At 45.9% G+C, this 14,827-nt stretch overlaps 1 protein-coding gene across 2 annotated transcripts in view; it reads left to right on the plus strand.

Moving 5' to 3' along the window:
- Nucleotides 1-14,495, plus strand: part of LOC309564847 (uncharacterized protein) — a 155,518-nt gene extending 141,023 nt beyond the window's left edge. For both annotated transcript variants that reach the window (XM_082269533.1, XM_082269532.1), the window contains exons 5-7: nucleotides 10,320-10,565; nucleotides 12,648-12,764; nucleotides 14,429-14,495. In XM_082269533.1, the coding sequence (XP_082125659.1) occupies nucleotides 10,320-10,565; nucleotides 12,648-12,764; nucleotides 14,429-14,494 (429 nt within the window). In that variant the 3' untranslated portion in view covers nucleotide 14,495. The remainder of the gene's footprint in view (nucleotides 1-10,319; nucleotides 10,566-12,647; nucleotides 12,765-14,428) is intronic.
- The last annotated feature ends 332 nt before the right edge of the window (nucleotides 14,496-14,827 follow it).

Raw genomic sequence — 14,827 nt, forward strand, 5'->3', positions numbered from 1 at the left:
TTTTCATGTAACATGATATTCGCGCAACTGTTAAACGCATATTTTCAGGGGGAAAAAAATTAAATGAATTTTAATGCAAACATACATAATGATACCCATTTTTTGGTAAAATATATAAAAGATGAGGTTGCATAGTTACATAGTTACATAGTTAGTGAGGCTGAAAAAAGACACAAGTCCATCCAGTTCAACCTATGATGTGTGTGTGTGTTTGCTTTTAACCGTACATTGTATACCCCTGTATGTTGTGGTCTTTAAGGTGTCCATCCAATAGTTTTTTGAAACTATCAATGCTCCCCGCTGATACGACTGCTTGCGGAAGAGAATTCCACATCCTTACCGCTCTTACAGTGAAGAACCCCTTACGCACTTTAAGGTTAAACCGCCTTTCCTCAAGTTTTAGTGAGTGGCCACGTGTCTTATTGTATCTCCTTTCTCTGAATAGTTTGTTCCTTATGCTAGGGTCGCCAGTACAGTATTTGTACATTGAGATCATATCCCCCCTCAATTGTCTCTTCTCCAGAGAGAATAAGTTCAGTGCTTGTAGTCTTTCCTCATAGCTGATGTCCTCCATTCCCCTAATTATTTTTGTTGCCCTTCTCTGGACTTTCTCCTGTTCCAGCACATCCTTCCTGAGGACCGGTGCCCAGAACTGGACAGCATACTCCAGATGTGGCCGGACCAGAGTTTTGTAGAGTGGAAGAATAATCTCTTTATTTCTGGAGTGAATCCCCTTTTTTATACATCCCAGTATTCTGTTGGCTTTGCTTGCAGCGGCCTTTCATTGCATGCCACTTCCAAGCCTGTTGTCTACCAGTACCCCCAGGTCCCTTTCCATCCTAGACTCACCCAGAGGTTTCCCCCCTAGTGAGTAGCTTGCTTTCTGGTTTCTGGCCCCCAAGTGCATTACTTTACATTTTTCTACATTAAATCTCATCTGCCATGTAGTTGCCCACCCCGTTATTTTGTTCAGGTCTGCTTGCAAGATTTCCACATCCTGCATAGAAGATATTGGCATGCCTAATTTGGTATCATCTGCAAATACTGAGATTGTACTCGATATCCCCTCCTCTAGATCATTTATGAATAAATTAAACAGGATTGGTCCCAGGACAGAACCCTGGGGGACCCCACTTTCCTCACCCGCCCAATCAGAGTACTCCCCATTAATCACCACCCTCTGGACTCTCCCCTGGAGCCAGTTCTCTATCCAGGTACTCACCTTATGATCCATACCTACCTTCCTTAGTTTGTACAGTAAGCGTTTGTGGGGAACGGTGTCAAAGGCCTTTGCAAAGTCCAGATACACCACATCCACAGGCTTACCTTTATCTAAGTGGCAGCTCACTTCATCGTAGAAGGTTAATAGATTGGTTTGGCATGAACGATTTTTCATGAATCCATGCTGATTACTACTTATAATACCGTTTTCATTACTAAAGTCTTGTATGTGGTCCCTTATCATCCCCTCCAAAATTTTGCAGACTACTGATGTTAGGCTGACCGGCCTATAGTTACCCGGGATATATCTCGGCCCCTTTTTAAATATTGGTACCACGTTGGCTTTTTTCCAATCAGCTGGCACCATACCTGTCTGTAAACTATCCTTAAAGATCAAGAATAATGGTCTGGCAATCACCTGGCTGAGCTCATTAAGAACCCTTGGGTGCAAGCCATCCGGTCCCGGGGATTTATTTATGTTAAGTTTCTCTAGTTTAGCTCTAAGTCTATCCTCTGTTAGCCATGGCGGCACTTCCTGAGGTGTATTATTTAGTTCGGCCTTACAAGCGGGGTTCGTGTAGCCCCCCGATTCCTTTGTGAAGACTGAAGAAAAGAAATTATTTAACACTTCCGCCTTTTCTCTGTCCTCTGTGGCCATTTTTCCTTTATCATCTTTTATGGGGCCAATGTGTTCTGGCCTCGCTTTCTTACTGTTTATATACTTAAAGAACTTCTTGGGGTTCTTTTTACTCTCCTCCGCTATATGTCTCTCGTGTTCTATTTTAGCCGCCCTGATTTCATCTTTACATTTCTTATTACACTCTTTGTAGTGCTTAAATGCTGCCAATGACCCCTCAGTCTTGTATTTTTTGAAGGCCTTTTCTTTAGCTCTAATATACATTTTTATGTTGGAGTTTAGCCACCCAGGGTTTAGTTTTGCTCTTTTAAATTTATTTCCCTGTGGAATGCACTGGCCCACCCCCTTGTTAAGTATGCTCTTGAAGCACTCCCATTTTTCCTCCGTGTTCTTTGTTCCCAGGGTTCTATCCCAATTGATATTTTCTAGCAGCGAGCGCAGTTTAGGGAAATTGGCTCTTTTGAAATTCAGTGTCCTTATATTACCCTTGTGTTTCCTATTACTGTAATTAATACTGAAACCAATTGACCTATGGTCACTGTTCCCTAAGTTGTCCCGTATTTCTATATCCGTGAGCAGGTCTGTATTGTTGGTAATCAGTAGGTCAAGTACCGCATTGTTTCTTGTCGGTGCATTCACCATCTGACCCATGAAATTGTCCTGCAAAACATTTAGGAACTGTCGAGCCTTGGCTGAATGCGCGGTTCCTTCTGCCCAGTCTATATCAGGATAATTAAAGTCCCCCATTATAATGACATTTCCCACCCTTGCTGCCAATCCTATCTGTAACATGAGGTCCGCCTCACCCTCCTCCCTCTGGTTGGGGGGCCTATAGCATACGCCCAATATTACCTTCCCCACCGTGCCTTCCCTTTGAAGCTCTACCCATAGGGATTCTGCTTCGTCCATAGTTCCATTATTAATATCATCCCTCATATTTACCTGTATACTGTTCTTAATATACAAACATACCCCTCCCCCTTTTTTACCCTCTCTATCTCTGCGATAAAGGGAATACCCCTGAATGGTCGCCATCCAGTCATGAGACCTGTCAAACCAAGTCTCAGTTATCCCCACAAAATCTAAGTCCTCCTTAAACATCAGCAGCTCCAGCTCTCCCATCTTGTTGGCCAGGCTTCTGGCATTGGTATATAAGCCTCGTAATTTTGATGTTTTTAGGCTGCTCTCTTGATTTTTCCCCATACCCACCCTGGGTATAGGAGCTCCGAACACCCTACCGCTAATGCCCCCATTTCTGCCCTCTGAAACTTGCTTTCCACTGGCTAATTCTACATCTGTACCCTCCCCCCCATTCCCTAGTTTAAAAGCCCCTCTAACTTTTTGGCCATCCTCGCACCCAGTACGGCTGCACCCACCCCATTTAGGTGCAATCCGTCCCTACCAAAGAGCCGGTGACCGACTGAGAAGTCGGCCCAGTTCCCCAGGAACCCGAAACCCTCCTTACTACACCAGCTCCTCAGCCACTCGTTAACTTCCCTAATCTCCCGCTGCCTCTCTGGTGTGGCTCGAGGTACAGGTAGTATTTCGGAAAATACTACCTTGGAGGTCCTAGTCCTCAACTTGGCGCCTAAGTCCCTGAAATCGTTTAGGACTCTCCGTCTTCCTCTGCCTATGTCATTGGTACCCACGTGTACCATGACAGCTGGGTCTTCCCCAGCCCCACCCAATAATCTGTTCACCCGATCCGCGATGTGCCGAACCCGAGCGCCCGGCAAACAACAGACTGTTCGGCGCGCACGGTCTTTGTCACAGATTACACTGTCTGTCCTTCTAATAATTGAGTCCCCTACCACCAGAACCTGTCTTTCCTTTCCCTTTCTCCCGGCCTCACTGGAGGAGTTCGTCCCCTGGCAGCTAGGGGCGTCGCTCTGCTCCAGCAATGCTGGTCCCTGACTGGTTTCCCCAACATCACACAACGGGGCGTATCTATTGGGGTGCTCCAGCCCAGGATCAGCCTCCTTGCCTTGTCCCCTTCTACCCCTCCTAACTGTCACCCCTCTGCTCTGCTCTGATGCCTGCACCTCCAATACTCTGCCCACCTCTGTGCAGGCCCCTGTCTGCACCTGATTGGTACAATCCTGGCTCTCCTCCGGTATGGACATTCGTCTCAGTGTTGCCAGCTGCTTCCCTAGATTCAGGACCTGAGCTTCCAGGGAAGCAACGTGCTCACATTTTGCGCATTTGTATTCGCCCTCGATCGCATGACCGAGGAACGCATACATATCACAAGATGTACACCGAGTCGCATCTCCACACCCGCCGGGCATTGTACCTACTATCTAATCTAATGGGGATTCAGCGATTTAAGTCTATCCTATGTGGCTATTTCCTGGCTTCCTAACGCTACCTTCTCACCCTCTGGTATTCCGCTCCACTCACTTGACACCGGTCAGTCACCCAACACTCACAATCTCACAGCCCGGTCAGACGCACAACACTAAGTCGCACAGCCCGGTCAGACGCACAACACTAAGTCGCACAGCCCGGTCAGACGCACAACATTCAGTCGCACAGCCCGGTCAGACGCACAACACCGAGTCGCACAGCCCGGTCAGACGCACAACACTCAGTCGCACAGCCCGGTCAGAAGCACAACACCGAGTCGCACAGCCCGGTCAGACGCACAACACCGAGTCGCACAGCCCGGTCAGACGCACAACACCGAGTCGCACAGCCCGGTCAGACGCACAACACCGAGTCGCACAGCCCGGTCAGACGCACAACACCGAGTCGCACAGCCCGGTCAGACGCACAACACCGAGTCGCACAGCCCGGTCAGACGCACAACACCGAGTCGCACAGCCCGGTCAGACGCACAACACCGAGTCGCACAGCCCGGTCAGACGCACAACACCGAGTCGCACAGCCCGGTCAGACGCACAACACTGAGTCGCACAACACTGAGTCGCACAGCCCGGTCAGACGCACAACACTGAGTCGCACAGCCCGGTCAGACGCACAACACTGAGTCGCACAGCCCGGTCAGACGCACAACACTGAGTCGCACAGCCCGGTCAGACGCCCAACACTGAGTCGCACAGCCCGGTCAGACGCCCAACACTCAGGTAGTGATAGGTACTCCCAGACACTCAGGTACTCCCAGATACTCAGGCACTCCCAGATACTCAGGTACTCCCAAATACTCAGGTGCTCCCAGATACTCAGGTGCTCCCAGATACTCAGGTGCTCCCAGATACTCAGGTGCTCCCAGGTACTCAGGTACTCACAGGTACTCAGGTACTCACAGATACTCAGGTACTCACAGATACTCAGGTACTCACAGGTACTCCCAGATACTCAGGTACTCCCAGATACTCAGGTACTCCCAGATACTCAGGTACTCCCAGATACTCAGGTACTCCCAGATACTCAGGTACTCCCAGATACTCAGGTACTCACAGGTACTCCCAGATACTCAGGTACTCCCAGATACTCAGGTACTCCCAGATACTCAGGTACTCCCAGATACTCAGGTACTCACAGGTACTCCCAGATACTCAGGTACTCCCAGATACTCAGGTACTCCCAGATACTCAGGTACTCCCAGATACTCAGGTACTCCCAGATACTCAGGTACTCCCAGATACTCACAGATACTCAGGTACTCACAGGTACTCCCAGATACTCAGGTACTCCCAGATACTCACAGGTACTCACAGATACTCACAGGTACTCACAGGTACTCCCAGATACTCAGGTACTCACAGATACTCAGGTACTACACTACACCCTCAGTCAGTGTACAATCTCAGTCACCAGTCTTACTTACCTAGTGTATGTCCCTTTAAGTCTGTCTCTAGCAGTTCCTGGCTGTTTTGTTTTTTTATTTTTTTTCTTTCCCTCAGACGGTCAGTCTCCGCTCTGCACCCGCCTCCCTCTGTCACTTCCCGGTCAGCCTTTGCTCGCTAGTCTCCTCTGCTCCCTCTCTGTCTGGGGGGGGGGGGGGGGTCCGCACCACTCGCCGCCCGCCGCAAAAAGGGGGGGGGTTTACTGTTCCGCTCGCCACCCGCAACAAGAGAGGGGGGGTTACCGACCCGCTCGCCGCTCGCTTCTGTTGGGTCGGGGTCCGAGCGCCGCTCCCCGCCGCTGCTCTCCTGGGGGGGTTACTCACACGCGGTCGGTCACGCACACACTCCACACACACTCCTCTCTCCTGCACGCCCTGACAGCCTCTGATCCCGCGCTCTGCTCTCTGCTCCACAGCACCACCTGCTGGCAGAAGGCACCACCACGGATCGCCATTGCATTTGGTAAATAGATGCTCAACATGCCAAATCTTAAAATTGCATGCACCTGCAGTATTGCAAAGAACTACGATGCCCAAAAATCGCCATAGGTGATGCTTTAAAAGTTTTACAGCTCATCGGTTTAGAGTTAATCAGGAGATCTTGTGCTAGAATTATTGCACTCACTGTAATGTTCACAGAGAGATGTCACGTGTGTGGTGTGACCGTGGTCTACATATGCGTGCACATCCTGGGCGTTCTTTTGCATTCGCACATGTATGCGAGGCAATGGAGTTATGTAATTTTTTTTTTTTTTAAATGGTGTATCTGAAACCGAAAGTGACAAAATCATTGTCTCTTCCATTCAATGTTTGCATGTGAGATCGAGGCATGATTTTCCTCTCACTTCGCTCTCCCCCCTGAAGCCAGAACCCCAGGTGGGGGGGGGGGGGGCTGACAGGGGTAGGGGGCGCTGTGCTTGTGGCTCTGTAAAAGTGATCACTTTCAAGGTGAGAGGCCCACTTCCGCCCAACTGCGTTAAAGGGCCAACTTTTTTTTACTAGCAAAAGTATATATATTTTTTTTTTTTTGCTTTTGCGTGTAAATAAGAGCTGATGTCTTTTTGACCCCAGATCTCTTATTAAAGAGGACCTGTCATTCTTATTTCTATTACAAGGGAGGGTACATTCCTTGTAATAGGAAAAAAAGTGGTGAAGGGACAGTGTAAAAAAAAAAAAAAAAAAAAAAAAAAGTAAAATAAATAAGAAAAAACTAAATTTTAAGCATACTTCCCCTTCGAGATTATGTGCAGGAGCGAACGCATACCTTATTTTTTTGTTGGTTGAGCTAGACAGACTTGTCTTTTTTCAACCAGACTATGCATACGCAAGTCGCGCCCACATATGTAAACGGTGTTCCAACCACACGAGGTATCGTCGCGATCGGTAAAGCGAGAGCAATAATTCTAGCACAATACCTCCTCCGTAAGGCCTGATTCACACCTATGCATTTTACTTAAATACACTACAGTCCATTTAACACAGTATCCTATGGAACACATTCTGTAGTGCAAATCTGTAAAATGCAAAAAACACTAAAAATGCATAGGTGTGAATCAGGCCCAACTCTAAACAGGTAACCTGTAAAAAATTTTAAAGCGTTGCCCATGGAGATTTTGAAGTACCGTAGTTTTCCATTCCATGAGCGTGCACAATTTATAATCAATAAGTCCACTAGGTTTGGTATAAAATTCAAAATAAGGACCCTTTTATTGGTCAAAAAGTTCCAAAAGAGGTATAAAGGTATAAACCACTGGAGAATGGCTTATGTTGTGAGTACATTACCCCAGAAGCCCGCAAGGCTGACCCCAGAATGAAAGCCACATGCCTGGATAATTGTATGGAGCCAGATGGAGACCAATCCTGCAGCTGGTGTGTGGCACGTCAATGGCGGGTGTTGAAGAGGAGGGGGGAGATGGTTGCCGGGCACCGCAAACCTGGGGTGGGGACCGACCGCTGCTTGATCACCTGCTGCTAATGATTGGGAGCCATAGACCCAACAGACCAGATGGTAAGGGAAGCCACGGTAACCTGTCAGATCCACAGTACAGGCAGAAGACAGGAGGAAGGGAGGGATGGGCCTCTGGTGATGATGAAGAACGTCAGGCACGACAGCCTGGGAATGACGTCACTGGCGCAGATCCCGCCGGGGACTGATGTAAACACACCACAGACTATCTCCGTTAATAATACAACCCTGGGCCCAGGAGAGAGATGGAGAGGAAAGCCAACACCTTTTGGATTTAGGCCAGCAATTGCAGTCCTGGGTTTGGCCTTACTGGTTGCGGGCTTGAGTCATGACTTGATAAGGCTCTATGTAGCAATGCGTTGTCATGGCAACCACCCTCTAGTCCCATATACCCACATTGATCCCTTATCACACAAGCCCAGCAACCAGTAAGGCCAAACCCAGGACTGCAATTGCTGGCCTAAATCCAAAATGGTGTTGGCTTTCCTCTCCATCTCTTTCCTGGGCCCAGGATTGTATTAACGGAGATCGTCTGTGTTGTGTTTACACCATACCCCGCTGGGACCTGCACCAATGACGTCATCCCCAGGCTGCCGTGCCTGACGTCCCTCGATACCACTGGAGGCCTCTCCCTCCCTCCTGTCCTCTGCCTGTGGATGTAACAGGTTACCGCGGCTTCCCTTACCATCTGGTTCATTGGGTCTACGGCTCCAAATCGTCAGGTGGTCAAGCAGCGGTTTGTCCTCGCCCTAGGTTTGCGGTGCCCGGCAACCCTATCCCCCCCTCTTCCAACACATGCCATTGACATGCCACACACCAGCTGCAGGATTGGTCTCCATCTAGCTCCATACAATTATCCAGGCATGTGGCTTTCATTCTGGGGTCAGCCTGGCGGGCTTCCGGGGTAATGTACTCACAACATAAGCCATTCGCCAGTGGTTTATACTTTTTTTTTTTACCTCTTTTGGAACTTTTTGACCAATAAGTCTTTATTTTAAATTTTACACCAAACCTAGTGGACTTATTGATTATTACCCCAAGCGCCTTTTCAGAGTAACGAGTAGTAACTATGTCTATTTCAGCATCCTTGTTCCCCAGGATAACTCTCCCTTGCAGCTACGGGTTATTGGTTAATAACCTGTCGCGGACTTTCCTTGGCGCCTAGTCGCATAAAGATGAATAATACCCTTGCTATAGGTGTAGGCCATTTACGTACCTTATAAAGCCTGCCTGGAATACTCCCAGGAGGTTGCCAAGTGAGGCCTAGTCATCACTGCTCACCATCACAGGAGTGAGATCTTTCTCTTCTTCAAACCGCATCACATACTCTCTCTCCCCTGATGCCGTAGCTCTGAGCTCAGCATTTGAGAGCTCACTCCTGTGACGGTGGAGGTGAGCAGTGATGACTAGGTCTCACTTAGCAACGTCCTGGGAGTATTCCAGTCAGGCTTCATAGGGTATGTAAATGGCCTACACCTATAGCAGGGGGTTTATTACGCTTTAGCCAGAGCTGCAGTTTGTTTTTACCTACAGATGGACCTCATCTGTATAGGTAGTTTTTGTGGTGTAATCTTTGTTATATATATATATATATATATATATATATAATTTTTTTTTTTTTTTTTTTAAATAGGTTATACTTACCTGCTCTGTGAAAGGGTTTTGCATAGAGCAGCCCTGATCCTCCTCTTCTGGGGTCTCCCGCCAACGCTCTTGTCTCCTCCTCCCCACTTCCGAGTTCCCCCATAGCAAGCAGATTTCTAAGTGGGCACTTCTGTGGGCTCAATCCCAGGCTGGGCTCTGTGTGTCCAAGGACACACACAGCCAATGCCTCGGACCCCCACCCCATCCAACTCTGTCTTCTCGGTCTATGATTGACAGCAGCAGAAGCCAAGCCCCTTGCTGCCTCCATGTTCAGTGAGAAAAGAGCTGCTGATCTCTGGCACAACGCTGGATCAAAATCAGGCTCCGCTAAGTATTTAGAGGGGTGCTGGGTGGGGAGCTGAACACAAGATTTTTTTTTTTTTTTTTTTTACCTTAATGCAGAGAATGTGTTGAGGTAAAAAAAAACTTCTGCTTTTACAACCAATTTAATTGGGCTAGTTCGGTGTGTTGACATGCTTTGGTCCTATATGGGAAGCTAGGAAGCTCTAACCTGCAGAATTAAAAGCTCATGTTTGGGAATCGGCAGGTTATCGGTAAACGGAAGATTTTACACAGAAAGGTTGTAGTGTGTGTTAAGTACTGTAAATGCAGGGATGAAAATAAAATTCTTATTTTATGCAAGTATTTTCATACAATCTGACAGTACGTTGGGGATGATAGTGCAATGTTGAGCGTGTGGATCCGGACATCTGATGGGGCCTACGTAAGCAGGAAACCTGTTACCTTTATCTAGTATGGGCAACCTACAGCTTCACATTTAGGAATATTTTATATTCCTTAGCTGTCTTAATAATGAAGTCTAAATTACTTGCTGGATCTCAAGAAACAAGGAGACTGCAACTCCCCTGAAAAATATAAATTGACTGCTAAAAGGTTGCTATAGAAGCTTTGGGAAATTCCTAAAACCCTAAAAAAGCACCTTGGACAGCTTGGCTTGCTATAGGCACAGCTAACCTAGTATGATGTAGATGGATAGTGTGTGTATATGATAAAACATATTTTCTTCTTTGTCTTTCACATAGATGGTCATTTCCTTCATTTCTCTTTTGGCTTGCTTGGCAGTTTCTATCACTGGCCTAGTCTTTGCTGCCAATGACATTGATAGATTCTCCTGGAGGAACAACATGGCTTATCTGTGTGATAACCTTCGCCAAAAACCAAACCGCTATTACTACGGAACTTCGCCTCCATACTTCAGAGACTACAACAATGACTATAACCAAGACTGGAATTTGCGGAACTGCAAGGATGGATTTCAAGCATACAAGGTGTGACTCTTGTCTGCATCTTCATGGACTGTACATGGGATGAAAGATGTTTAACCTCCCAGTAACTCTCATAAATACTGATGATTTTGCAGCTGGTGAATTATTACTGTTACAAAGCGTATGTCATAGTAGTTGGAGTTGAGAGCACAAGGACTCTGTACAGCAGCCTCAATAGTGCCTGCCTAGGATTTCTCTAAACACAAAGGGATTGATTTACTTAAATTGGAGAGTGTAAAATCTGGTGCAGCTATGCATGGTAGCCAATCTACTTCTAACTTCAGGCTGTTTAACCACTTTACGACTGCTCACTGTGCTGCTACTGCGGCACAGTGGCAGCCCTGGGTCCAGCAACGTCGCTGGAATCCTAGCTATCTCGGCGGTGTGTGCGCGCGCCGCCGGAGGCTCGCTCCCGCTGTGTTTAGACACAGCAGGAGTCGGGACGGAGGAGGAGAGGCGGCGATCGCCATCTCTCTTCCCTGATCGTCAGGGAAAGTGTGAGAAGATCCGCCTGCTTGTGTAAACAAAGCAGGCGGATCTTCTCTGTGACAGAGCGGGAGAGATCACAGGATTGAGCATAGCTGAACCTGCGATCTGTCTGTCACAGGACCCCCTCCCCCCACACACGTCAGGAAGCATGAGGCACACATTTAACCCCTTGATCACCAACAGTGTTAACCTCTTCCCTGCCAGTGTCATTATTACAGTAACAGTGCATATTTTTAGCACTGATTACTGTATTCATGTCACTGGTCCCACCATAAGTGTCAAATGTCATTTAGGGGTCCGATCTGTCCGCCGCAATGTCACAGTCCCGCAAAAAAAATCGCAGATCGCCGCCATTACTAGTAAAAAATAAAAATGACAAATCTTTCCCGTAGTTAGTAAACTAACTAGATAACTTTTGCGCAAACCAATGAAAATACGCTTATTGCGATATTTTTGGTTAAAAAAAAAAAAGTTGCAGAAAACAAATTGGCCCAAAATCTTAAAACGTTTTGATTATTACATTTTTTTTTTGGGAATGTTGTATATCAGAATGTGAAAAATATATATTTTTTTTCAACATTGTCGCTCTTTTTTCAAAAATTAAAAATCGCAGAGGTGATCAAATACCACCAAAAGAAAGCTCTATTTAATTTGGGTACAGCGTCGCACAACCGCGCAATTGTCCGTTTAAAATAACGCAGTGCCGAATCGCAAAATATGGCCTGGTCAGGAAGAGAATAAAATCTACCGGTCTTAAAGTGTATAAAAATACGCTCATTGAGAATTTTTTCTGTCAAAGACATGTAGCTAAATACATTTTGGCCTAAATATATGACAAAAATTGAATATATTGGATATTTTTTAACAGTCAAAGTAGAAAATGTCAATTTTTCGCAACATTTTCGCTTATTTTTAAATTAATATCGCAAAAAATAAAAAGCGCAGAGGTGATCAAATACCACCAAAAGAAAGTTCTGTTTGTGGGGGGGAAAAAAAGACGTAAATTTAATTTGGGTACAGCATTGCATGACCACGCAATTGTCAGTTAGTTTAGCAGTGCCAAGTTGAAAAAAGTGGCCTGGTCATTGAGCAGCCAAATCCTCCAGGCTTAAAGTGGTTAAGCTTTGACAAAAAGAAAACTGGAAGCTGATTGGTTTCTATGCAGAGCTGCACCAGATTTTGCACTCTAGTTTTAGTAAATCAACCCCAAAGGCTCTACCCCTTCAGAGAAAAATTTCTTTCCTATTCTATTCACACTCCAACTTTGAAAGCTGCTCAAGCTAAAACCTTTTTAGGTTTAGATAATTATGGAAGGGTGAGAGCCTGTGTTAGGTTTATAGGCTCCCTGCGTCCCAGCAGAGGAGATCTCCCCTCTCTTCCTTTTGTAAATCAGGAACATGAACAGAAATTAAAAAAAAAACCTGACCAAGGTTGGGGCCCTTTCCCGCTCTACCCAAAATAAATTTAAAGTAATTCTAGCTAGTGTTTTAAACAGTTTTTCTCAGGCAATAAAACATTTGGAATACAGTTCCTGTAGTTGAGGAATGACTGAATGTTTTGTGAACAGTTGGTTTGACTTTCCTCTCCTTTGTACAGGACTTGCTGTTCGGCGTGATCATTATGTCCTTGCTGATAATGATCTGGGGCATCTGTGTTTCCGCTATAACTCTGATCTACAGGCTGAAGGTGTTTTTCAGCGCCTGCAAATGTGAGGTAAGTAGCGACGTAGTAACCTAGTCGGTAAGGGCTGAAAAAAGACACCAGTCCATACGGTTCAACATGCGTGAGTGTGTGTAAATGTGTTCAGTAAAAACGTATATCTCTGTATGTTGTGATCGTTAAGATGCCCATCTAATAGTTTTTTTGAAACGTTCAATGCTCCCTGCTGATACCACTGCTTGTGGAAGAGAATTCCACATCTTTACTGCTCGAACAGTAAAGAACCCTTTACGGTGATTATGGTTAAACTGCTGCTCTTCCAATTTCAGTGAATGGCCATGTGTCTTTTTAAACTCCCTTTTACTGAAATGTTTTCCCCTATGCTATGGTCACCATTAAGATATTTGTGGATAGCTATCCTATCCCCTCGTAAGCGTCTCCTCTCCAGAGAGAATACATTCAATGACCTACTACTTAGTTACTACTAGAGGCAAGCAAATAATAAAATTTCAGGTCCAGAGTTGAGGTTGGATATTTACAGTCGGACAACACTACTTTTAAAGTAAAATTAAAAATAAAAACCTCCATAGAAGTAAACTGGTGAGTACTAGAGCTAGTATGTGGGTCTCCAGCCTCCCCAGGGATTCGTTATTGAAATATAGCTTGCCCAGCCCTTGCACCCACTTTCAATCTTGTGCTTACCTGTCCCTTATTCAGCTAGATATCACCAAAGAGCACAAACAGACACTTAATAATATCTTCTGACCCAGGCCCATGCGTGCATTGAGCACATGCCACTCAATTTTTTGGAAAGTTTGTATTCCATAGGAGTGCAACAGTGCACATGTGGGTCAACCCCTGAAAATTTGACAAGTGGCTGTGCAATCATGTTGAGAGGCTTGGCAAGCCACAATGAAAATGCAGCAAAGTTGGCAATTGCTGTAATACTAATTTAACCAATAGGGAAGCAGTATACCAAGCGGGCAGGCCCGCGTGGTGCTGGTGGTTTAAAGGACATCCCCATTCTGGTGGCCAAGGGGAATATTACCCATGACACTGGTCTATATGTGAAGCACCCGGGATTTATTTTGGGGCTGTCTGCCTCATATGGATAGCCTCTGATGTCAAGGCTCTATCACTACTGCTACAGGATATGAGGGATGTTCCCTAATATGAATATATTGAGCTGTACTCCAATTATTGACATTTTAGATGATGAATGGAACGCCATATTGGATTCATACCGGTGTAGATATTTCAGTTTGGAGCTCCTTCCATCTAGTGGCCTTGGGTGGTCTGCCCTTAAGCGCATATGGTCGTTCTGGTCACTGTTGCAGTGGGAAATATCGGTCTGCCTTGGTCTCTCTGGCCCTGAGGAAGCCTTGCTGCGAAACGTGTCGGCTTGCTGGGGACCCCTAGACCGTGCAATATAGAGACTGATAACATCTATTGATACAGTAGTATCGGCACTCCCTAATGGGAGTATATTTCTACAGATACGGTTTCTTTTATATGTATTGACCTTGATATGTCTATGTGATATATATTTTTTATATACTTGTTTTTGATTTAATAAAATATGTATTTTATGCAATAATTGTGTGAGACTTGTGATCCTCCTCCTTCCCATTGGCCTCCCAAAAGCCCCATCTTTTTCTTTTCCTTTTGATACAATTAACCAAGTAGACCTAATATGTATATATTTTTTTGTCTCACAGAAAGTTGAAGAGAATGATGATGCTCTGCTGTCACCAAACCCCACCCAAGACATTATCATTGCCTAAAGAGGAAGGTCTGATCTGCGTTTAACACAGGCTTATTTTGGCTTCCTAAAACCATAAAATGCAAAGAAAATATTATGAATCCTGTACTGAGAGAAATGGGCAAGCTGTCATTGCTGGCTTCCTTCCAGTAATGCTAGTTGCCTGGCTGTTAGAACTTTGAGTTGCTGACCTAGTTGCCTGGCTGTTAGAGCTTTGAGTTGCTGACCTAGTTGCCTGGCTGTTAGAGCTTTGAGTTGCTGACCCAGAACAATCAAGTAAGAAAGGTCAGAGTAAATTCAAGACCTAATCAGCATCTTTGTCCTGAGTTATGCCCCGTACACATGTGCAGATTAT

Source organism: Pelophylax lessonae (assembly GCF_965119305.1).
Source record: "Pelophylax lessonae genome assembly, chromosome: 9".
NCBI lineage: Eukaryota > Metazoa > Chordata > Amphibia > Anura > Ranidae > Pelophylax > Pelophylax lessonae.